At 51.0% G+C, this 25,493-nt stretch overlaps 2 protein-coding genes and 1 long non-coding RNA gene across 3 annotated transcripts in view; all 3 read left to right on the forward strand.

The window, feature by feature from the left end:
• Positions 1-4,678: 4,678 nt before the first annotated feature.
• Positions 4,679-5,710, forward strand: Adm2 (adrenomedullin 2). Its single transcript, XM_076853400.1, has 2 exons — positions 4,679-4,794; positions 5,374-5,710. The coding sequence occupies exons 1-2, from the start codon at positions 4,679-4,681 to the stop codon at positions 5,708-5,710; spliced, it is 453 nt and encodes a 150-aa protein (XP_076709515.1).
• A 3,863-nt stretch (positions 5,711-9,573) lies between these two features.
• On the forward strand, positions 9,574-11,724 carry Miox (myo-inositol oxygenase). Its single transcript, XM_076853401.2, has 10 exons — positions 9,574-9,588; positions 9,954-10,034; positions 10,217-10,297; positions 10,452-10,614; positions 10,776-10,843; positions 10,936-11,045; positions 11,120-11,187; positions 11,276-11,325; positions 11,421-11,533; positions 11,616-11,724. Exons 1-10 carry the CDS (start codon positions 9,574-9,576, stop codon positions 11,722-11,724), a joined length of 858 nt encoding a protein of 285 aa, XP_076709516.2.
• A 7,879-nt stretch (positions 11,725-19,603) lies between these two features.
• Positions 19,604-25,493, forward strand: part of LOC143401872 (uncharacterized) — a 6,859-nt gene continuing 969 nt past the window's right edge. The window contains exons 1-2 of the long non-coding RNA XR_013155456.1: positions 19,604-19,836; positions 24,262-24,546. This is a non-coding gene — a long non-coding RNA (uncharacterized LOC143401872). The remainder of the gene's footprint in view (positions 19,837-24,261; positions 24,547-25,493) is intronic.

Genomic DNA, 25,493 nt, shown 5'->3' on the forward strand with positions numbered 1-25,493 from the left:
CCCGCCCACATGGGCGGAGCCTGAAACGGCGCGCCCCATTGGCTCACCTGGCGTGGGCCGGCCCCAAGGGCGCTGTTCGGTCCCTTCCCGGGCCCCGGGCACCGCCCCTGGGGCGGATGACGCGAACGGCGGCTCGGGTGGGTCAGTCGGCCCAGCCTAGGAGGCGGTGGGTAGTGATCCCGAGCCGGCCGGCGTCAGGGCCGACCTAGCGGTCTGGACCGTCGCACGTGGGTGGAGATAGGCCGGGGTCCGCCCCTAGGAGCTTCCAGTCGGGGGGTCGGGGTGAGGTCCCCCAGGCCCCGCGGTGTCAGGCGGAGGCGAACTGGAGGAGCCAGGGCTCTGCCCACCAGAACACCCAAACTGAGGCCGCTGGACCCGACCAGGCTGAGCGGTGTGGGAAGCGGGGTCCGGCAGGTTCCGCTGTGAAGATCGGATGTTTTCTTCAATGTGAGACACCTCTCCCGGAGACCGCACCGCCCCCAGGGAGAGGGACTGGCCGGGGCTGCAGTGCCGTGCCACGGGGTTTGACTAAGAGGACACTAGAGTCAGGGGCGGGACACTCTGGGAGAGGCACCAGATCCTTGATATGGGAGGCCAAGGGACAGGGCTAGACTTTTTTTGAATGAGTTTGGTTGTTGCAGGACCCGTTGGAGGCAGAAACTACTGGCCCCTCGGTCTCCTCCACCCGCAGGAGCCAGCCCAGGAGGATGAATGAGCTGAGGGAGTGGCTCCAGGGTCCCGCCCTGGCCCTGAGGCACAGCCCTAGTCCCAGCCCTATTCTGCCTCCGTCTCACAGGAGGTCAAAGAAGTCCTTTCTGCCTGAGCTGGTTTGAGTTGTTTTCCATCACTGCAGGTCCTCTCCACACCTTTGACTGTGGAGGAGAAGAGTCCCTGGGCACGTCTGGCCTGATGCCTCAGCCCAGAGCTAGTTCTCCTCCTGGAGACTGAAGGCCCTGCTCCCCACTCCCCCATGCAGTTCCACTACACCTCGTGGTCCTGGCCCAAGGGACCCCTATCCCATATAAGAGTTCCTTGAATTCCCCCCTCCCTCTTCAAGTTTTCTGCCACTGGCCCAGCCTTCTCCCCTTCTCAAGGATCCTGGTTCCCAGAGCCTCCTTTTCTTCCAGAAGGTTCAGGTCTCCTCCAGGAAACCACTGTCCTCAACCCATAGCCTCTTGGCTTCCTCCATCTGTCATTTTACCCCCACTCAGCATACCTTTTATGGCCTATCATCTTGCCAACATCTGAAGCCTCCTGCCTGTTTTCTCACTTTTCCCATCTCACAAAATCCGACCTTGTGCCAGCTGTGGTGTTCTAATCCCAGGACTCAGGAGGCTGAGACAGAAGGATCACAAGTTCAAGGCCAGCCTCAGCAACTTAGTGAGACCCTATCTCAAAATAAATAATAAAAAGGGTTGGGAGAGGGGCTGGGGATGTGGCTCAGGCGGTAGCGCGCTCACCTGGCATGCGTTCGGCCTGAGTTGGATCCTCAACACCACATACAAAAAAAAAAAAGATGTGTCCGCCGAAAACTAAAAAATAAATATTAAAAAAAAATTCTTTCTCTCTCTCTTTAAAAAAAAAATACTTTAAAAAAAGGGTTGGGAGATACAGCTCAGTGGAAAAGCCTCCCGGGTCAAATCCCCAATTCTTCCCCCGCTCTCAAAAAAAAAACAAAACATATACAGTCCTGACCATCTATACACTCAAGGTCCACACCCACTATCATCCAGGGCAGAGTGACCCACAGATGACACATGGTCCCCACACACTATCCAGCCTGCTGCTATGTGGTCAGCACTCACTTCAGTCCTCTATCTCCACCTCCCATATTTCAGGGATGATCAGCTGCTCTTCCTTCTCAGAGAAAAAAAGACCAACAGGGAGGTGTACTCCATCACTGAGCCCAAGCATATTGGCTCCCACTCTCCACCCATGGTTACCGCATGCCCCACCTGTCCTGCCCCACCTGTCCTGCCCACCTCCCACGGCTGATTACCAGTGCCCCACCACATCAATCCCATCTTTCTGTGGAATAGTTGCTGTCAGTATCAAACTCCTCTCTCACCTTAACTCCCCAAACAAAGCCCCCAGTAGTGCTGGAGTGGAAAGCCTTTCACTCCCAGAAGTAGCTTCCCTGACTAAGGGTAAATGAGACAATTCAGTCTCACCTTAAGGGGCACAGTTGTATATAGCAGGTGCCATAAGATGTGACTTCAGGGGCTACAGGACCAGTGGGGGCCTCTAATCTAGTTGGGGGAAAAGGGGGCATAACAAATGTCAGACTGAGCCTGAGGACCCGAGGACTCCCACTACGGAGGGCTTTCAAAGAGACAGGACATGGGCTCCAGGATGTATCAGCCATTCTGTTTTCCCAGAGTCTGAAAGAAAGGACATGGACAGTGACTCTAGTGAAGCTTACCTCCACCCGTCCCAGAGTAAAAACCTGACAAAGATGGGACCTAACTTTTTCTGTACTGGTGGGGGGTAGGTGATACCAGGGCATTGAGTCTCAAGGTGGTGCTGGCAGCATTTTAGAGACCTGCTGAGGGTGGAGTGGGGGCTGGTGAGAAGAGGCAGAGCTGCAGACTTGGTTCCACCTGTGTCCTCTGCTCACTGTTCCTGCTGTCCCTTCAGTACAGGCAAACAAATTCTGTTTTCAGGGCTGGGGATGTGGCTCAAGCGGTAGCACGCTCCCCTGGCATGCGTGCGGCCCGGGTTCGATCCTCAGCACCACATACAAACAGAGATGTGTGTCCGCCAAAAACTAAAAAATAAATATTAAAAAACTCTCTCTCTCTCTCTCTCTCTCTCTCTTAAAAAAAAAAAAAATCTGTTTTTAGCCACCCAGCCTGCCTCTGCATTTTCTCTGGAGAGTGCAGTTCCCAGGACCTTCCATCTCTGAACCCAAAACTATGTTCCAGCCTGCCCTCTTCACAGCCTCAGGCCCACAAGGCTGGAGGCTGATAGGACAGACAATTCTGATGGGTTCTGCATATCCAAAGCATAACCTCTTCCTACTGTCCAGCACCCTGCGCCAGCAAACCAAAGGGCCTCTTCATCCACTCCCAATCCTGCCCAGTCTCCTTCTGACCTGTTCATCCTGCCATCACAGCATTCCCTCCTGCCCGCCTCCCAGCACCTCTTCCTCAGACCCATGTTCACCTGTCTTCTTGGCCACCACTCTGCTTTTCTTACATAAATTAGACCACTGCCAAATCTAACTGGTAAAAACATACAGGTGAATAAAGGCCCAAGCTTGCCTGTGTTCCCCAGGAGGTAAGCCCAGCTCTCCAGCATGGCCAGCATTCAACACTTCTGGACTATTCATCCAGCAAATGTTTGTTGAGCACCCATGGTGTGCTCAGCAGGAGGCACAGAGTGGTCCACCAGATTTTGGATGAGCCCAACAGAGTGGGTGAGAGTAGGGACAGGATGAGACAAAGGGCATGGAGATGCTCAGGCAGGGAAACACTCATGAGGGTGATGAGATAGTGGCCTCCTCTCAGACTGGCAGAGTGGAAGGTGATGACAGCAGGTGCTCAAGGATCCACAGTGGACTGCTGCAAACTTTGTGGAGAACAACACACTTGGCACAAGTGAATTTGAGGTGGCAGGGTTTTTCTCAGGGAAGGACTGGAAATCACCTAATTTCACATCAATAAGGACTCACATAATTCCTGGGTATTAGAGTAGAACCAGTTGTAGGAAAGACACACATATATCTCATGTCATATTGCATATGTACACAACAGTGTCACAGAGAGGGTCAGGAAGGGGCCCTGCCTAGAGCTGGGGGAGAGACCCGGGTGGGCAGCACTCCAGTAAGACGCATCTGACAAAAACCACTCAATACTTTGGTGAAGAGGGCTGTAGGGTAGGCTTCAAGGGAGTCTCCAGGAGGGTAGGAATGGCCTGGTCAGGAGTGGTCAGTCTCCTCTGAGGACCCTGGCCTGCCCAGCACTCCTGCTGTCACATGGAGAGATGGAGGTGGTTGACGGGATGGATGCCCTGGCCAGATGATCCTACGCCACACCCCAGCACCCACCCTTCAGCCTGTGAGGTCTGGCCCCACCAGGCTCTGGGGCTGCATTCCACACCAGAAGGTGCCCGGAGTGAGGTCTGTAGCCTCCAGGTTCCCGACCAGTCGACCAGTCGCCGAGCACTACTCATCAGGGACGGGCCCATGAGTGACCCTTGTCACGCTGCCCCTTTCTGCGCCCATTCATTGCTCACCGGACCAGTAGGCCAAGGCAGCAGGTGGGCTCCACTCCGCAGTCCACCCTGCCCAGGACCAGGTCGAGGAGGAAGGAGGGAGGGCGCCCCGCCCATCGGCGCGTCGGACTCCGCCTCCTGGTCCAAAGCCTATTTAGCGCTGGAGGCGCAGAGGAGCCCGAGGCGCGGTCCCTGGCTTTAAGTCCGACTGGGAACGGACCGAGGAGACCCCAGGGCAGCCCAGCCCAGTTCGCTCCACGCTCCGGGATCCGCCCTAAGACCCCCGATACATCTGCCCGTTGGACGCCCGGACCCACACAGGTACCCAGCAGACGCACGCCCACACCCGGCGCCCCCGGGTTTTCAAGGGATCCCCACTGTGCACGCTGATGGGGGTGATGGAGTCCAAGACAGTCCCCAGTTGCTGGGCTCACCACCCGCTCCCTCCTCAGCCCCGCCCGCCATGGCCCGGCTCCTGGCGGTCACGGTCACCCTGGGTTGCATCAGCCTCCTCTACCTGCAGCTCCCGGGCGCGCTGTCTGGCGGCCTGGGCTGGGGCTCACGGTTCTCCAAACCCAGGTGAGTGCTGGGCTCCGACAGCTCTGAAAACATAAGTGCCCCCACATCTCCCGGTTGAGAACCCCCTCACTAGGGTTTATCTCCCAAATCAGAGGACCGCCCGCCACACCTTCAGCGTTTCCTGAGCGGGGCAGCTTCCTTTGCCCCCCCCCCCCCACGCCGGCGGAGCAGCCCCTCCACCAGAGGGGTCTGCTGGGGGAGGTGAGACTTGGAGGCATCCCCAGGCCTGTTGGCCCCTGATCACCCTAAAGGGAGGGCTCAGAGGGGTCAACAGGGTGCCTGGGTGCCCTTTGCCCAGGGAGGTGCTGTTAGTGGGACATGTGACTTTTGCTCCTGAAATGGTCAACTTACCAGGACTGAGCTCTGAGGTATGGTGGGCTTCCCCTGGCTGTGCCTCAGGCAGTGGGGGGGGGGGGGCAGGGTCCTCTGGGCTTCCCCTGGTCCTCTTCCAGGCTGTTGGGGAAGCTGTGGACTTCCCTGTCAATGACTCTAGGCCTGCAGTGAGAAGAAAGTGGTTGGGTTTGGGGGTTTCTGAAAGGCTGAGCCCTTCAAGTTTACATGATCCTTTCCCCTCTGCAGAGAGCCTTCAGCTCAGATTCTTCCCGGTGGCCAGCAGCCCCAGCACCCTGCACCCCTGCCTGTGGTCTGGAAGCCTCATCAGGCTCCCCAGCCACAGGGGAGGGCCAGCCTGGCTCCCACTATGGGTCGGCCTCTCCAGGACGGTGGTCGACGACACTCAGGTCCCCGGCGACACCTGGGATCCCGAAGGCCCCAAGCCCAGCTCCTGCGGGTTGGCTGTATGCTAGGCACCTGCCAGGTGCAGAACCTCAGCCACCGCCTCTGGCAGCTTGTAGGGCCAGCTGGCCGGCGGGACTTAGCACCTGTGGACCCCAGCAGCCCCCACAGCTATGGTTGAAGTGCATCCTGGCACACCCCTGCCCATCCCACCCAGCCGGAGTGTGGTACTGACCCCAGAGCTGCAGCTAAGCCCCTGCCCTGGTCCAGCCCTTTGGAGCCCTTTCAGGCAGCTGGACCTGAGCAACTGCACCTGCAGGCTTGGACACTAAACCCATGTGGATGTGTAGTGTGTCTACATGCACCATCTGTGTGCCCCAGGCTTGTGCATCTCTGAACTGTGCACACTCGGGGAACAAGTGCTGGGCAGAGGTGGCTGGCAGCATCAGTTGCCAAACAGGGCTTCAGAGAGAAGGGGTCTCTCAGGGACATGGAGCCTCAGCCACAGTCCTGAACAGGGGCCGGCCACCCTGGGAAAAGGGAAGAGCAGTTGATGTGTTTCCCTAGGCTTCTTCCCTGCAGCTCTCCTGCCCTCTGTGCTTGCTGTGCCTCCCTGGAAGGAGACAGGAGGGGCAGTAGGGCAGACTATGACATCACCGTTCTCAGAGCTGAGGTGAGGGAAGAGGTCGCAAAGGGACCCCAGGGCTCCAGTTGCCATCAGTGGAGTCAAAGCTGAGGTGATGATGAAGACTGGACCTGGATCCCAGGGGGGGCAGGTGGGGAGGGGCGCGGGGACACCCCTGGGTCATTCTGGGAAGGAGCAGAGTCATCCCAACTCCAATTAGGCCAACTGAGATCCACCCCAGGGGCTGGGGCTGTAGCTCATGGTGAAACGCTTGTCTCGCATGCACTGGGCTTGAGCCTCAGCTTTATTTGTTTAAAAATAAACAAATAAAATAATTTTTAAAAAGGAATCATTTTAAAAAAATCCACCCCAGCCCCGTGGGGCGGTGGTCACTTATAATCCCAACGACTCTGAGCAGGAGGATCACAAATTCAAGTCCACACTGTGCAGCTTAGGGAGACCCTGTCTTAAAACAAAAAATAAAAGGGGCTGGACATGCAGCTCAGTGGTATAGTGTCCCTGGGTTCAATCCCTGGTACCAACCCCCGCAAAAAAACTGAACCCTAAAGTTTACAAAAAGGAACAAAAAGAAAGCGAAAGATCCAGGCTGGGGTTGTAGCTCAGCGGTAGAGCGCTCACCTAGCACATGCAAGGCCCTGGATTCGAGCCTCATAATAAATAAATTAATTAATAAAGATATTGTATCCAACTACAACTAAAAATAAATATTTTTTTAAAAGAAAGAGAAAGATCCAACCCAAATCAGGTTGAACCTCACAGCAATACTGGCTCCCCCCCCCCACCCTGTGGGCACACAGCAGGACCAGTGTGGGATAGTGGAGGCCGAGTGCTCCTCCACACCCAGCCAGAGCCTGGGTGGGGGGAAGCCGCCTCAAGTGATGGAGAACCACAGCCAAGGAGCAGAGCTCCCCCTGCCCCAGACAGGGCCTTCGCAGGTGTGTCACTCAAGCCCCGAAGCCACTCTGCTTCACTTATCGGCACTCACACAGCACTTGACGCGCAAATGCTTGCCAGCGCCACCCTCAGCTCACAGCCACCTGGCGCCACCCTCAGCTCACAGCCACCTGGCAGGGGCAGTTCCTTACCCCAACTCTAGAGGTAGCCACACTGAAGTGAGACATGTGCTTCTGGTCACTGCAGTGCCCACCACAGAACTGGCTCTCAGGGTCACCAACAGACCTGCCCCTTGGGCTTTCTGTACCCCCAAGATAGATGCTCTTCCAGCTCGAGGGTCACTTGGAGCATTAACTCACCTGGTCGCTGGGATTATAAGTGACCACTGGGCTGGGATGGATTTTTTTTTTAATGATTCCTTTTTAAAAATTGCTGCATGAGAACAGAAGCCATTGTCTCAGCTTCCTCCAAGGCTCCCCAGAGAAAGGAGCAGAGGGTGTAAGGCCCCAGACCCATGGAAGGTGTGGCTGCAATAGCCACCCCACAAGAGGCCAGCAGTCTGGGCTCCAGGGTCATGTGCCCTGCCGCCACAGAATGGTGTCGACAGAGGCAGATGGACAGTGAGGACACAGTGTGAGGTCCTGGAGTGAAGGCAAGGGGTCCAGAGTGAGCTGGGAAGAGACAGGCACTCTCTCTACCAAGACCCCCTCCCAGGCTCCTGGGCACTAGGCAGAGTCCAGCACACACCTCCTGGGCCTGTGAGGTCTGTTCTTCAGTACAAGATGTTCCCTTTTCATGAACTCCTTCAGCCTCCTCCAGACCTGGACGTGGGCTGTAGGTCCCCCAGGGCTTTTCCCTGAAGTGGGATGACTTGCCCTCCTGGCAAGCCAGGCAGTGTCAGAAGGTGGCCTGTCATGACCCACAGCCTTGCATCTGGTATGACAGCGACACTTGGCTATCCCCTGCCACCCCTGTGGAGTTCCAGCAGCAGAGTGCTGCCTGCCCTACCCCACGGGCCTTCCCAGCGCACGTCCAGCTATTGAAGCGTTCTGACCTTATTGGCCCCTCCTCAGAATCCTATCCAGATGCCGCTCCTTCCTGCTTTGAGGCACCACCTGCTTTGAGGGAGATGGCTCTAGCCTGCTGGAGGCTGTCCCCCCCGCCTCCTGCCTAGTGTGAACTGAGCATGTAGCATGCAGGAATGTCCAAGAGTCCAGACAGGCCCTTCTGGGCTGAGGCTCCAGTGGGAGGAGACAGAGGAAACACATACCAAAGGCAAATCAGTAAAGGATGAGGAGAACAGTCATTTTAAGTGGTGAGGGTGTTGTGGGGTCTCTCCTACCACCTCTTCTCAGCACAGCTGCCGGAGGAGCCCATTGGATGGGTGACAGCTCTACAGACTTCTTGCCCAGACCTCTGGCCTTCAAGGTCCCCAGCCTTCAGTCTCTACTATGTGCCCTTCCCTCTCTGATGCTCCAAGAATGTTGCTTCTTAGGCAGGTATTTCTGTCCGCTTGGTCCCTGCTGTGTCCTCAGAGCCAGTGGACCATGAAATGTATTTGAGCCCTGGTCAGTGCTATTGGCTTATGGAGCCATTTCCCCAGGAGCTGGACACTTCAGAAGGCTGCCCTCAGGCCTCTTCAGGACTAGACCTGACCTTGGCCATGTCCTTGCAGGGCCTGGCCGGGGTCGCAAGAATCCTAAATCGGTTTACGGGGAATCCTCCACCCTCGAATCTGATCACCTATCTGCCTCCAGCAAGGACCCAGTTAGGCCTTGGCCAGGCCTGCTACCTGGGTGTCTCAGCCGTCCGTGCTCAGTGGCGCCCCAGCGCTCACTGACTGTGCCTCCCAGCAGTCTTGGTTGTGCTCTGTCTCACTCTCCCGTTGCAACTGTCTTCAATAAAATTTTCCTTACCAGCATAATAGCTGTCAGAATAATCCTTCCTTCCTCCTCATTCTTTCTTCCTTTTGCAGTGCTGGGAATGAATGCAGGGCTTTGCGCACACGGGGCAAGCACTCTGCCACTGAGCTGCACCACCAGCCGTAGGATCGTAGGATCGTTTTTTCTCCAACAAGACTGCCTCACCCATAATCCATAGGTGCCCTGAGGATAAGTTTTTGCTTCTCAAGATAAAGTATGGGGGAGTTTGCACCTTAGGATATGGTCTAGGGTCTGCACCTTGTGTTGGGAGGGGCCCACTGCAGACAGGGAGGTGCAGAGAGAGCTGGACTGCAGAGAGCAGTGCCTGGATGTCCAGGCAAGTCAGTGACTTGAGAACAGGGGAGGGTGAAGTCAGGGAGAGGGGCCAGACTGCTGAGGGGGGGTGCTCCCATGCTGACACATGAATTTGCTGAGGCCAGGAGGAAGGCAGTAGTCACTCATTACCAAGGGCCAAGATCAAGGGGCAAATAGTGTCGGTCACTTATGTAACCTGTGGGCATATATAGAGGCACCTGGTAGACCTCTCGCCAACCTGCAAGCCTGCCAGCACACTCTCTCAGGATGAAGGTGGTTGTGGTGAGTCCCCCCAGGGTTCAGGGGCTCCACCCTCGTCCAGCTGGCTCCTGCTAGCCCTGTTCATTCAGGTCCAGGTGCGGCAGGGTCAGCGGCCCGGCCCCCAGGCTCCCTGAAGAACTCAGGCTTCCTAAAAGCAGCTTCCATCCTGCAGGGTGCCAAGTGGGCTGCTGCTGTAGCCCAGCTCCCTCCACCTGGGAGCAGACATCAGCTGTCCTCAGCAGATGGGACCCAGGGAGTCCCCAAGGCTGGTGCAGGGGGTGCCCTCAGCCCCATCGCTGGCCTCCAGCAGGTCCAGTCCCATGGGGACGTCCTTGCTTCCTCGTGGGGCTGGCATGATGGTGAATGGTCCAAATCCCCTCCACCAGGGCCCCGATCCTTCCCTCATCTACCGACCTGACGTGGGCACAGAGGCCGCCAAAGACAAGGGCAGGTTCCGAAACTACACTGTGAGGACTCCTCTCTGTCTGTCCCCTCTAGCCCAGCCCCTACCCCTGCCCCTTCCCACAGCTGGAGGGGTGTGCTTTGGGCAGCTCACGTCTTGTGGGGCCTGGCCTTGGGGAAGGAGGCTGTCCTCCCTGGCCTGACGGCTGGCCTGGCACATAGCCTCAGCTGACCATCTGACTTGCAGTCGGGCCCTCTTCTGGACCGTGTCTTTGCTACCTACAAGCTCATGCATACCCACCAGACAGTGGACTTCGTCAGGAAGAAGGTGCTGGCACCCTACTACCTGTGCAAACCCTTCACCCTCAGCCTGGTGCCCAGAGTGGACAGAGAGGGCCTTGCAGATGGCCCTGTCCTGCATCCCCCTGAGCCTCTTCTGGTTCCTTGACTCTCTGAGGGACGGACTTCTCCCTTTCACCCAGCACACCCAGTTCGGGAGCTTCTCCTGCAATAAAATGACGGTCATGGAGGCTGTGGACATGCTGGACAGCCTAGTGGATGAGTCAGACCCAGATGTGGACTTCCCCAACTCCTTCCATGCCTTCCAGACAGCAGAGGGCATTCGAAAGGCCCACCCAGACAAGGGTACCACCTTCAAGCTGTGGTGGGGCGGGGTGTTCCCTCCACCCTGGAAGGCAGGACCCATCCAGGGGGAGCAGGCCCTGGGGTTTGGGCTCTCAGCCCAGGGCCTGGCCACCCCCCCTGGGTTCCGGCAGCCTCCTAGTTCATAATGTCCTTTCCCCCAGACTGGTTCCACCTTGTTGGGCTCCTGCATGACCTGGGAAAGGTCCTGGCTCTGTGGGGAGAGCCCCAGGTGAGGGCTGGGAGTTGGAGGTGGGGGTGAGGCAGTCTCAGCTCTCGGGTCAATTGTGTGCCCCCTGCCCACTGCTGGCCATGCCTTCCCAGTGGGCAGTCGTTGGAGACACCTTCCCTGTTGGCTGCCGTCCCCAGGCCTCTGTTGTGTTCTGTGACTCTACCTTCCAGGAGAACCCAGACCTCTGGGACCCTCGATACAGGTGACCCTACCCCGGGGATGGCCCACCCTTCCCAGGCCACCCTGTGCCCTCCTCATGTGCATCTCTCACTGCAGCTCAGAACTTGGCATGTACCAGCCCCACTGTGGGCTCGAGAACGTCCTCATGTCCTGGGGCCATGATGGTGAGTCCAGTTAGAGGCGGGCAGTGTGGGTGCCACAAGGTGTCCAGGCTGTCCTCAGTGCTTGGCAGTGATGCCCTGTCTCCTGCAGAGTACTTATACCAGATGATGAGGTTCAACAAGTTCTCCCTGCCTCCGGAGGTAGGTGGGGGAGGGACTAGCCCGGAATCCCGCCGAGCACCCTCCGGCTCCGCCCAGCTGGACTGGGGCTGAGCTCTCTGGTGTGGCCTCTGCAGGCCTTCTACATGATCAGGTTCCACTCTTTCTACCCGTGGCACACGGGCGGCGACTACCGGCAGCTGTGCAGCCAGCGAGACCTGGACATGCTGCCCTGGGTGCAGGAGTTTAAGTGAGGCCTCTCCGGGGGGAGGCGAAGCGGGTGGTGGCCTGAGGGCTGCTTCAGGAGGCTCACTGCCCCTCTCCTGCTGCAGCAAGTTTGACCTGTACACCAAGTGCCCCGACCTGCCGGACGTGGACAAGCTGCGGCCCTACTACCAGGAGCTCATTGACAAGTACTGCCCGGGTATCCTGAGCTGGTGACTGGCCTGCCGGCCTGGCCCCTGCTGAACTGGCCTTGGGCCTGGCCAGGGTCAGGCACCATGAGGGCCCACACCAGCCTCACTGGGGACCCCACACACCCACCTTCAGTCACTACCCCTTCTGGCTCCTATGCCTGGTCACAATAAAGGATTTGAAAGAGCCTGTGAGTCTCACCTTTCATTGAGGCCTGGGCCTGTTTTGGCAGCTGGGATGGGCCCCCAAAGGGACGCAGGCACCTGAACGTCCTGCTCGTCCTCCTGGCTCTTGTGTCCAGCTCAGCGCCTCATTCTAGAAATAGTCTCCAGGTCCTCTGGGCATGGCTCCCTTAATGGAAGAGGGAAGCCTGATAGCTAAGAAAAAGCATGGGCAGGCAACAGCAGCCCAGGGCACAGGTGGGCTGCCGTGAGGCCACACTGTGAGCCCAGGCGGGTCCCCAGCCCCTCTGCCCTCGGTGCAGCCCCACCAGGGCCTGCGTCTCCATGGCCTCCTTGCACACATGCACTCCTCCCTGACACACTTTAGCCCTGCCGACCTTTCTTGTGGTCCAAAGACTTCGCCAGTGTCTTTGGAGGTCACCTCTGAAGACAAAGGTTGCTGGTCTTGGTGGTCTCAGGACTTTGCTGATTGTATTCCTATCAACACGGCATTTTCCTCTATTCCTGCTGACTAGAGGGTGACTTTAGGGACTTAGTCAGATTCACTGGAGGCAGGAGGGCTCTCTTGTGGCTGTATTTCTTTCCCTGGAGGCACACAGCACTGTCTTGTGCTGGTGGGAAACTTCCTGGCTTATCTGTTGGAACACTTCAGCTGAGAAGCGTCCTCCTGTGTGCCTTTTTTTTTTGCCCAGTGGTACTGTTAGCACAGGAGACAGGTAAACAGATAAACGCTGGGTCTTTCCCTGGATGTACCAGTGTGCAGAAGATCTATTTCCTCAGTGACTCATTTTTTTTTAAAGTTTTTTTATGACACCTTTATTCTATTTATCTATCTTTATGTGGTGCTGGGGACCAAACCCAAGTCCTCACGTATGCTAGGCAAGCGCTCGGCCACTGAGCTATAACCCCAGCCCCTCCTCGGCGACTTTCATGACACCTGGAAGGCATTAAAGGCCCACCCAGATGATCCAGGACCATCTTCTTGTCTTCATCCTTCACCTCTGCCCAGACACTTCTTCCAAATAATGCCGCAGCTTGCAAGCTCCAGGGGCTTCATGGGGATCTGCTGGTCCATTTTCAGAATGTAGCATTCAGCCTTGATTGGACCCGGTTGTAGCCCTTCCCTTTGCCCACCCTGATTCTAAAATTAGACAATCGCCTAGATAATGACCCTGAGCTCTTCCAATCAGCGAAGGGCCGAGCGGGCAGCCCTGCTTGCTGAACTGACAGAAGTGTGTGGGGGGTGTGCTGGCCACAGTCAGGCACCATGAAAGCCCACCCGGCCTTGCTGGAGACCAACCCCACACACTCACCTACAGTCACCACCCTTCTGGCCTCTGTGTCAGGTCACAATGAAAGTCTTGAAAGAGCCTGTGAGTCTGGCCTTTCACTGAGGTCTGGCAGTGGGACTGCCAGGCTTTCTTGCCAGGTTCTGACAGCTCGCCCTTCTGCCAGAAGCATTGGTTTGCCCACCCACTTTTGAGCCTGCAGCACCTCGTTAGTACTAACAGCTCCAGGGCTGTTCTCAGCCTACCCTGAGGGAGAGAGGCTGCCAGACCCAGCACCAGCCTGTCTTCAAGGGCCTCTGGCTTCTTGAGTGGGAAATCACATTTCAAATCCATATGTCGGCGTTGAGGACTAAATTAATTATCTTTTTTGTTTGTTTGGTGCTGGGGATGGAGTCCAGGACATTGTGCATGCCAGGTCATGTACATGACCAACTCTTGAATGTCCGCCTCTATCTCTGACCTCTGGTATGGCCGTTGGATATAGCATTATCCTTGCTAATGTTAAACCTGTCGCCTCGGTAATAGCTCCAGAATTATGGTTTGGACGTGAGGTGTCCCTAGAAAGCTCAAGTGTGAGATGCAGGAATGTTCAGAGGTGACATGACCAGATTATGAGAGCCAAAACCTCATCAGTGGATTAATCCATGTGATGGATTAATCAATTTGAATGGATTAATGGGCGGCAACTGTAGGCAGGTGGGGCAGCCAGAGAAAGCAGGTCACTGGGGTTGTGCCTTTGGGGGTCATATCACCCCAGGCTCCTTGCACCAAACTCTCTTTGCTTGCTGGCTGCCAGGAGCTGCGCTGCTTTCCCTTGCCCCACTTTCCTGCCATGATGTTCTGCCTCACCTTAGGCCCAGAGCTATGAAGTCATCTGACTGTGGACTGAACCTCTGAAACTATGAGCCAAAATAAACTTTTCTTCCTCTGATTAATTCCTTTTTTCTAAATAATTTTTAGTTGTAAATGAACACAATATCTTTATTTTATTTATTTATTTTTATGTGGTTCTGAGGACCAAACCCAGTGCCTCACACGTGGTAGGCAAGCGCTCGGCCACTGAGCCACAGCCCAGCCCTCCTCTGAGTGATTCTTGTCAGGTCTTTTAGTCGCAGAATGAAAAGCTGGCTAACTTGCCTGGAGTGTGCTTGGGAGGGCAACAGGGCCGGGCCCCATATTTCTGTCCATTTCAGGGGAACATCAGGTCTCAAGTCTCTGGGGCAACTCGGAGCCTACAGAGAGGGGCGAGGCTTGGCTCTACCCCACCGCTCCAGTGTCCCTGCACCCTTGCTGCTGCGGGCTGCAGGCGGGCCCCTCTTCCAGCTCTTCCTGTGCAGACACTGGCAGCAGCCCCTGGTCTCTGCTCATTTCCTCACAGGGTCTGTGTGGCCGGGGACACTTCACAGGACACTGAGCTTCTTTCTTCACAGAACACTCTCTCATTGATGATGAATCTGCCTGTACACATGGGGCGATGGCTCTGATGGCTAGGTATGCTGTTCACGTGAGGCTGATAGAGATCAGTTCTGCCTTTGATGAAGCTGTAAGTTATCAATATTGTTGAATCTCCATCCTTGCTGAGTGCCACGGTGCACCCATAGTCGCGGCATCTGGGAGGCTGAGGTGGGAGGCTTGCTGGCGGTCAGGAGTTCAAGACCAGCCTGGCAAAGTCGCAGGTCCCTGCCTCAAAAGAAGAAAAAGCAACCTCCCTCCTTGAGGCTTCTGTGCAACGAGGTGGGAAGGAACAAAAGCCTGCACTGAATCTCCACAGATGTGGCCTTCAGGACTGCTCAGGGGTGGCCGAGTGGCCAGTGGACAACTAGAAAGACCAATGACAGACGGACCACAGTGATTCCGTCCAGGTGTTGGCAGGTAGCTTCTTGAGAAAGAGCAGGGTGAGTCGATCATGGCCAGGAGAAGAGCGACAGCATCTGGCCAACGATAAAGAGGGATTTTCAAGCAAAATCAAGGTTTAGGAGAAGTATGTCCACCACCATTGACCTTGATAGCCTCTGAGTAGCTGAAGATTTCCCTGATGTAACTGGCAATGATATTGATGACTGATTTCTTTGACATATGCCATGAAACATGTCAGTGTTTGGAAGAGTTTATGACTCAATCCATCAACATTTTCCAAGTGAGAATAGCTCATGCTCCAAGATCATGCATGAGCGCTGAAGTGAAGCTCAGTGGTGAGCACTTGTCTGGCATGCTTGAGGCCCTGGGTTCAATTCCCAGCACCATGACAAAACAAAACAAAACAAACATCAAAACACTCTTCCTGTTTTCAACTACACATCTGTGTGAGGCCAAAACAGACTGCTACCATTTGACCAAAAGCAGATATGAGAAACCAGACAATATGCAGAAGCACAAAAATAAGCCACTCTCAACTTTTTAAAAACTAGATTTTTGAGAATTTTGTTTGCAGTACTGGGGATTAAATCCAGGACCTCGTGCATACGAGGTAAACACTCTATCACTGAGCTATACCCCAGCTCCTTGAGACAGTTATTATTTTATTTAAAATTTTGTTATTATGGTATCATGTAATGAATTTTTATCTGTTTAAATAAAATTAGGCAATTATTTTAAAATTCAGTTTGGTTTTTAATATGGTAAATATTGATAGATGACAATCCTCATAAGCAAAAGGTCTTTGGGTCCTGAATAACTTCTGTGAATGTAAAAGCCCTGAGACCAGACGACCAGGTATGGTGATGCCAGTTGGCCTCCTTTTGCAGGATACTTGCTCCATGGGCTCTACAGGGCAGAGATGGAGGACACAGTAGGTAAAACGGTACCCATGTTCTCTTACCAAACTCAAAGCCACCAGTATGCCACTCAGACCTCAGCACATACCTCTCCTAAGGGACACAGCCAGTGGCACTGGGGACATTCTGTGGTGGTGGGCAGGGCCTTGTCCTCATCAGAACTTTCCTTTGGGTAGATTTGGACCTGCTTCCCCTATCCACGAGCTCACAAGCACCCTGCACACCACCACCTTTGCCCAACATGCTCTTCAAGTGAGTCAACAGACTGGTGGCCTGGATGGCCAGCTGAAGACCCAGCCAGTGTGGGGACAAAACCCTTGGGGTGGGGGGTGGGAAGTGCCTGCCCCCTGTGGTGAGCCTGGAATGGTGTCCAGGAACCATGAGGTGCCCGTGGAATTGCTGCTGCCTGCTCTGGTGACTCTGTGTGGCTGCATCATGGAATATGGTTCCCAAAGAAGCAACACTTCCTCAAAGAGACATAGTCACCTTTCCCATGAGCTGGACATGCGTGCCACCTGGCTGTTCTGAGGGCCTCTGCCATTGGGTGCACAGACGAACCCCTCTGACCACCAGGGGGATGGGGCTGCTGGTGTGAGAGAGAGACCAGGAACAGGAGGCCAGACCCCTCCCAGAACAGCCCCATCAAGCAGCAGGTTGGTGGAAGAAGCGGTGCGCACTGAAGGCAGGCCCCGGGCTCAGACCCCCCAGAAGGTCCTGAGACCTCGGGCACCAGCACCACCTTCAGGCCTTCCTGGCTGATTGGTCTTGGTGCTCTTTCCCAGTGACAAACTTCATAGAGTGGGAATTGCAGAATTCTAGGCTGGGACCATGTGGAGCTCAGGGAGTCAGGCGTCCCTGGGACCTGGGGTGGTGCTGGTGCTGGTGCAGGAGCAGTTCCCGTGCCTCTGCAGCCATGTGGAGTGCAGAGCAGCACCCCAAAGCACCAGACCAGACCTCCCAGTGTCACCTCATGGGCCCAGGGACAGGGCTGCACCTCCCTCTTGCTTCCTCCCTACCTCTTGGATGCCAAGAGGGGGACCAAGAGGCAGTCTGAAAGGGGTGCTAGCACACCAGTAGTAGGGTCCACTTTCAACTTGGCAGACTGGGCTCTGAGTGTGAAGCTGGTGGCAGCACTGATGCCCTCCACACTGCACCCAAGGTCCAGCCAGGGTGAGGTTCTGACTGTGGTCAGTCTTACTAAGTTTAGCTGTGGCCCAGAAACATTCCAGAGAACTGCACCGCTCACTGCTCTTCGCACTTTTGCCTATCTATGTCCTTAGTGCTTAGAAATATTGTTAGGTCAGAGACTGAACATTGAAAAAATAAACTAGGGGCTGGGTGTAGCTCAGTGGTAGAGCGCTTGCTTTGCATGTGTGAGGCACTGGGTTCGATCCTCAGCATCACATAAAAAAATAAATAAGAAATAAACTAGCTGGGTGCAGTGGCACATGCCTGTAATCCCAGAGGCTCAGGAGGCTGAGGCAGGAGGATGGTGAGTTCAAAGCCGGCCTCAGCAAAAGTGAGGCACTAAGCAACTCTGTGAGATCCTGTGTAAATAAAATACGAAATAGGGCTGGGGATATGGCTCAGTGGTCAAGTGCCCCTGAGTTCAATCCCTGGTACCCTTTCCCACCAAGACAACAACAACAACAAAACTAAGTTAACATTTATAGAGCAGTTTAAATAACTTAGGCCCAGAACCTCATGTATGCTAGGCAAGTGCTCTACCACTGAGCTTCATCTCTAACCCAGGGAACTTAACCACTGAGCCACACCCCCAGCACTTTAAAAAAAAAAAAAAAAAAAAAAAAAAAAATATATATATATATATATATATATGTTGTAGTTGGACACAATACCTTTATTTTACTTATTATTTTTATGTGGAGCTGAGGATCGAAACCAGGGCCTCAGTAGAGCTAGGCAAGTGCTCTACTGCTGACTAACACCCAGCACCTCCAGCCCTTTTTCATATTCTGTTTAGAGACAGGGTCTTGCTGAGTTGCCTAGGGCCTCACTAAGATGCTGAGGCTGGCTTTGACACAACACTTTTTATTTTTTATTTATTTATTTATTTTTTAGAGAGAGAGAGAGAATTTTTCAATATTTATTTTCTAGTTCTCGGCGGACACAACGTCTTTGTATGTGGTGCTGAGGATCGAACCTGGGCCGCACGCATGCCAGACGAGCGCGCTACCGCTTAAGCCACATCCCCAGTCCGACACAACACTTTTTAAATTTGATTTTATTTCTTTTGAGACAGGGTCTTGCTAAATCCTCAGGCTGGCCTTGAACTTGTGATTCTCCTGCCTCAAACTTCCAAGTAGCTGGGATTACAGGCGTAACCATTGTACCTGGCTGCCGCCCCATCCAGTGCTGGCAGCTGAACTAAGATCCTCCTGTGAATTTGCAGGGAAACCACATAAAACATAGACACAATTTACCTTTACATAAGCTTCAGTGTCGGGAGCCATTCTCACACGTGACTGGGTGACTCCCGGTTAGGGTCTGAGGCGCTCTGGCTGTGTCGGAGCTTTCCCGGCCCTCTCCTGATGAGAGAACCTGTCCGTGTGGGGGTGTAACTGACCACTGACCCCGGAGGCCCAATCACTGACCCTGACCTTGGAGTGCGGCCCCCCTTCAACCTTCATTGGATGGAATTATCCCCTGAATTTCTTGCTCCCCAATAAAAGGCTACTCCCTGGCGTGCTCTCTCTCTCTCTCTCCTGCTAGCCCTGAGTAATCCTAGCTGCCCTGCCGGGCGGTTAGAGGAGGGAACCAGAGAGGGGAGCCGTCTCGGACCTGGTCATAGAAAAAAGGTAACTGAGTCTGTGTGTTTATTTCGATCTCGCTAGCTAACTTTTATGCCAAGAACCTCATTAATGAAACCATTGCGCTGGCCGCGTGGTAGAATTGGCGCCCACGAGGGGGGCATTCTAGATTAGCTAGATTGAGTGGGAGCGCGCTATAAAGATAAAGAAAAAAGTAAAGATAAAGGAAATAGTGACAATTTGGGTCACAAAAGGAAGTGGTGACAATTTGGGTCACAAAAGTACCTTAAGATATTGAAGGAAAGAGACGTTAAATTAATTAAAATGGGAAATTCAACTTCTACGGATAAGGAAATGTATCTGACTATTTTAGACAGTATAATTAATCAGAAAGGAAAACAGATAAAGAAAGCTCAGTTATTACAATTCTTAGAGATTGTAGGTAAATATTGTCCTTGGTTTTGTGAACAAGAGTCTCCAAATTTACTTACTTGGGAGAAATTAGGAAGAAAGTTACAAAAGGTCTGTCTTTCAAATGAATTACCTGGAGGCATAGATAATATTCAGAGAACCTGGACGGCCTTGGAAGTTTGTCTTTTTGAATATATGGGCCAGAATTCGTGGCCCCCTGAAGACCTGCTAAAAGGCATTCAACGGGCCATCAAGTCTATTCAAACGGAAAATCCGCCTGAGGCTACGTTAATTCCTTTTCCTTTAAGCCGCTTAAAAACGAAGGCGCTAGGGGCCAGGCCAAAGTTAAAAATGTAAATTTAAACTTGCAAAGTCAGGTTACTCGGCAGGGAGATTATGGAGAGCAACATCAGAAAGGAGATACCTCCGAGGTCCTAGAGAGCCCTCCAAGGGAGGTAGACAATCTTCCTGGAGAGGAAAATCCGGAAGAGATTCCTAGAGGGGCTCAGAGTTCCTCTCAGCCACGTGACTTAGAAGCCCAAATTCAAAATGGTGATAGCGCAGAATCCGACCTTGTCTCAGAGTCAGAGGGAGAAGAATCAGATGTTGAAATTCGGGATTTACAGAGAAATTTCGACAGGCTGCGTTTAACACCGCCTGCCCAGGCTACTCAAATTCGGCCCATACCCGCTAAAAGAACAAAGTTTAACAGGTACGCTGGATTAACGATGACCTTTCTTACCCCATTCCAGCGAGGTATTAAGAAGGCTCAGGAATTGGGGGAGGATACTAGTGGCTTTCAACTTTTTCCCGTTTTTGAGCAAGTTAATGAGCAAGATCAGAGAGTTAGAGTTCATGCTGTAATTCCTTTTAAAACCATTAAGGAACTAAAAAGTGCATGTGAGACGTACGGTCCAAATTCGCCTTTCGTACAGAGTCTGATAGATAATATTTGCTCCCAGCCCCTTCCTCCTAGCGACTGGATTTCTGTAGCCAGATCCTGTCTGAGCAGGGGAGATTTCTTGCTCTGGAGAACTTATTGGACTGATTTTTGTACTGAACAGGCAGAACTGAATAGGAAACGTAATATAGAAACACCAGTCGAAATGTTTTTAGGGACAGGTGAATTTGCTGACTTAGAAAGGCAGTTAAATTATGACTTTGTAATATACAATCAAATAACTGATTGTGCAAAGCGTGCCTGGAGACAAATAGTCTCTAAGGACCAATCCAATTTAGTTCTTACCAAAATCAGGCAAGGTGCCAATGAACATTATTCAGATTTTGTAGCCCGATTGTACCAGGCTGCAAACAGGTCGATCGGAGATCCAGGAGCCAGTGAATTCATAGTCAGACAACTAGCATTTGAAAACGCAAATAAGTACTGTCAAGATATTCTCCGACCGCACCGTAAGAAAGGCACAGTTTCTGAGTTCATTCGCTTGTGTTCTGATGTGGACTCTACACATTTACAGACTGTAGCTTTAGCCGCAGCCCTAAAAGAAACCTTAAAGCCACAGGATTTAGGGCGAAAACCCCGCGGAAAATGTTACGTTTGTGGAAAAAACAATCATTTTGCGCGGGAGTGTCGCATGCGCAAGTTCAGGACTCCATCTACTGGCGATAATAGATATTGCAGGACTCGATCCCACATGGCGGATCCAGATGGCGCGGATCAGCCCGCCTTCTCGCCATCATTTCCTCCTAGCGGGAGGACAAAAAACTTCCGGTCGGCCCCTCCCCGGGCCGAGCAACAATACGGGGAATTCGAGGAGAGGTCGCACAGTGTGACGTCACTGGCGCCGACCAGGACAGCCCGCGATTTTTTCCGGAGGGATTTTTACCAGAACGTAGGTCGCAGACAGTTTTCTTAGGGCCTTCAAGGACAATTGAATTGAGTCCTGAATCAGGACCAGAACAAATCCCTACTGGGATTTTCGGGCCGCTTCCTGATAATACTATAGGTTTAATTTTGGGACGTAATAATTTAAAGGGAGCCATTGAGGTAGTACCTGGTGTGATAGATTCAGATTTTAAAGGACAATTAAAGGTTACTGTAAGATCCAATTATGCCCTAAGGCTCACTCCAAGAGATACATTTGCCCAATTAATTTTATTGCCCTGTGATGCAGGGAAACACCTGCCGGTAAGTTCAGCTTCTAAGCCGCCGGACAGAGTATACTGGTCACAGTTAGTACGACAAGAGCGTCCTTTATTAGAACTTAAAATTAATAATAAAAAATTCCTCGGAATAATTGACACAGGGGCTGATATCTCTATTCTTTCCAGTAGATTTTGGCCAAGAAACTGGCCTTTACACGTAGCGCCAGCTAACCTAGAGGGCATAGGGCAGATTTCACAGCCCGCTCAAAGTGCCAACTATCTCCATTGGAAAGATTCCGATGGAAACAGTGGAGTATTCAAGCCTTATGTGTTAGAGACTTTACCAGCTAATCTATGGGGAAGAGATATTTTAACCAAAATGGGATTATTATTAGTTACTCCTAACTCTATGAGATCAGTTGAGGAAGTTAGTCAGAGATATTTTCCTGGAGATGATAGGGAGACCCATCAGGAAGAGTATCTGTTTACAAACCAGTCTCCACGACAAAGATTAGTAAATGCTCCAAGCCAAAATTTTTATTAGGGGCCCTGAGTACTTCCCCGATCCCTAAGACAGCTGAAAAAATCACTTGGCTCACAGAGGAGCCTATATGGATTTCTCAGTGGCCCATCTCAGGGGAAAAGCTTAAAATAATTCATAGGTTAGTTGAGGAACAACTTCAGGCTGGTCATATAGAACCAACGCTTAGTCCTTGGAACACACCTATTTTTGTTATTAAGAAAAAGTCAGGAAATTGGAGATTGCTGCAGGATTTAAGGGCAATAAATCATGCAATTCAGCCTATGGGATCCTTACAGCCAGGACTTCCCTCTCCCACAGCCATTCCTTTAGATTATAGCTTGATGGTAATAGATTTAAAAGACTGTTTTTTCTCTATAAGGTTACATCCTGGAGATTGTGAGAGATTTGCTTTCACTGTCCCAACAATTAATTTTAAGGAACCTGTTAAAAGATATTGCTGGAAAGTACTCCCACAGGGAATGCGTAATAGTCCTACTCTGTGCCAAAAATACGTAGACCAGGCAATAGATCCCATAAGAAGTAGCTTTCCTGATGCATATATTATCCATTTTATGGATGATATATTATTGGCTCATGCTAATTCAGAGGTACTTTCAGAAATTTTTACTCAGTTAGAGACTTCGCTTACAGCAATGGGTTTATGCATAGCTCCTCAAAAAATTCAAAAAGTGTCACCTTTTCAATATCTAGGTCAGATAATTCAAGGACGTACAATCCGTCCTCAAAATCTTCAGATAAGAATTAAGGAGTTACATACCCTTAATGATTTTCAAAAGCTATTAGGAGATATTAATTGGCTGAGGCCATCCTTAAAACTAACTACTTCTGAGTTAAGTCCTTTATTTCAGATATTACAAGGAAATCCTTCTCCAACCTCTCCACGTCAGCTAACTTTAGAGGCTAAAACAGCTTTAAGAAAAGTTGAAAATGCAATTAAAAATGCACAGCTTACTAGAGTTGATCCTAAGGAAATGGTGTATTTATTAATATTTCCAACTGAACATACACCAACAGGAGCCATATGGCAAAAATTAGGAGTTATTGAGTGGATTTATTTATCCCACTCCCCTCAAAAAACATTAATTCCTTTTCATGATTCTATAGCTCAATTAGTAATTAAGGGTAGAACTAGGATTTTACAATTAATTGGATCTGAACCTGATATCATAATTATTCCATTTTCTGTTCAACAGATTAATTGGCTTTTTCAAACTTCTAGCCCATGGCAAATAGCCTTTGCTGATTTTCCTGGCCAGATAGATAGTCACTATCCTCGTGATAAGATTATACAATTTGCATCATTAACGTCACTTATTTTTCCAAAGATTGTACGTGCCCATCCTATAGATGAAGCCTTATCAGTGTTCACTGATGGATCAAGTTCAGGTAAAGCAGGATTTTATAGTCGTGTTCACACAGAGGTAATACAAACTTCTTATACTTCTGCCCAAAGAGCAGAGCTTCAAGCTCTGATTTGTGCCTTAACTTACTTTGCAAATGAGCCTATTAATATTTATTCTGACAGCTTATATGCAGTCGGAGTTACTAAAAATATTGAAACTTCAGTTATTGGGTATACTTCATCACAAGAGTTATTTAAATTATTTCATAATTTACAAAAGGCAGTGCTAATGCGGAAATATCCATGTTTCATAGGACATATACGAGCTCATACTAATCTTCCAGGACCTTTAGCTTCAGGTAATAACAAAATTGACAAACTCGTAGCTTTTTGTCAACAGATGTCTTCATATGACTGTGCACTAGCTTTCCATTCATTACATCATCAAAATGCTTCTAGCTTACGTAAAAAATTTAATATTACTAGAAAACAAGCTCGTCAGATTGTAAGCCAATGCCCTAAGTGTGTTATTCACACTCCATCTCTGCCATCAGGGGTAAATCCCCGTGGATTAAAACCAAATCAAATCTGGCAAATGGACGTAACTCATATTCCTCAATTTGGTAAGCAGTGTTATGTGCATGTCATAGTGGACACTTATTCTAGATTTATTTTTGCCACAGCACGTACTAAGGAAAATTCTCAAAATGTAATTTCTCATTGCCTAGCAGCTTTTTCTGTTTTAGGATGCCCTATGCAGATTAAAACAGATAATGCTCCAGCTTATGTGAGCTCTTCTTTTCAACAATTTTGTCAAGAGTTTAAAATTAATCATAAAACAGGAATTCCTTATAACCCCCAAGGTCAAGCCATTGTAGAACGAGCTCATTTATCTATTAAACTTCAATTACAAAAATTAAAAAGGGGGGATAAGCTTATGACTCCCCAAAATAGCCTTAATCATGCCTTGTTTGTTTTAAATTTTTTAAACTGTGACGCAGAAGGTCACACTGCTGCTGAGAGACAAATGTCTCCCTCAGTAACAGGCCCTTTAGGCAGAGTTTTGTGGAAAGATTTACAGACCGGTCAGTGGAAGGGCCCAGACCCGGTGATTATATGGGGCAGAGGGCATGCTTGTATTTTCCCAGAAAATTCTTCTCGTCCTATTTGGGTGCCTGAACGTGCTATCAGACATGGAAGAGATAGAACCCAGATTGAAGCGACTGAAGATCAACCCAGAGGAGCCCCCATCCAGAAGGAGGAGATATCGGAAAAGGATGAAGAAAGACCAGATTGACCCAGCCAAAAAGCTGATTTCATGGAAAGACGTGAAGAAGCTAACAACCCAGGCTTCCCGAATACTTCGAGACCTAGGAGAAAACAGGACCCCAATGATGATGGTAGCAACAGTAATTGCCCTACTGGGCTGTCAGGTAAAGGGGGATCAAGTAGACACTTACTGGACATATTTCCCAGATCCACCCCTGGTACACCCAGCTGTGTGGACTGGAGAATCTATTCCAGTATTTACTAATGACTCATTCATGATGGGAGGATTTACAGATACTCATATTACTCCCAATCATGTGACTAGATTTAATTATTCTGGCTATAGTGCCCAATTACCCTTGTGTTGGTCCCACGATAAACATGCTGGCTGTCTGAAAGTATCATTCGAAGAAAAGACAGCGATTGGTAGACCTAGACTGACAAATAATTCTATTTATGGAGATTTAAAACCTAATACTAGATCAGTAATTAAGATGGGACTTTCCCATAATAAGCCAGTCATTTCTGCCAAACCTCCACGGATACACCACTGTCCAAATAGTTCTACAATTGAGATTGGCACCTTTCCTAAATGGATGGATTGTATAAATCCCTTTCCTGTACAACATAAGGTGTCTAAAGATAGTGGGTATATTTTAGACTGGTCTCCAAAAATTGATAAGAGACAATTACGAAGAAATTCTGCTATGACACCTGCAGGATTTGTTAGTAATATTTTGACTTATAGTAAAGGTGGTGTTCAAAAGGATATTTGGCGTTTAATTGCTGCCTCAGAATTCTTACATTTTACAGACAAACCCTTACCAAGATTTATTGGCAAGAACTGTAAAGAGGGATCTTGCTATGGCTTACGAGCTTGTGTCCAATCTCCTTATGTTTTAATTATTGGAAATGTAAAAGTTAAATGGATAGATGACAGATATATTGTTACTTGTAATAAATGTAACCTAACCAATTGTATTACTAGGTATAATGGAGGAAAAGGAGTGCTGATACTTCATCAGCCCTCTTTTGTTTTATTACCTGCTAATATTTCAGAGCCATGGTATGCTGATGCTGGTTTACAAGTCTTACAGCAAATTCATGCCCA

Source organism: Callospermophilus lateralis, chromosome 4 (assembly GCF_048772815.1).
Source record: "Callospermophilus lateralis isolate mCalLat2 chromosome 4, mCalLat2.hap1, whole genome shotgun sequence".
Taxonomy (NCBI): domain Eukaryota; kingdom Metazoa; phylum Chordata; class Mammalia; order Rodentia; family Sciuridae; genus Callospermophilus; species Callospermophilus lateralis.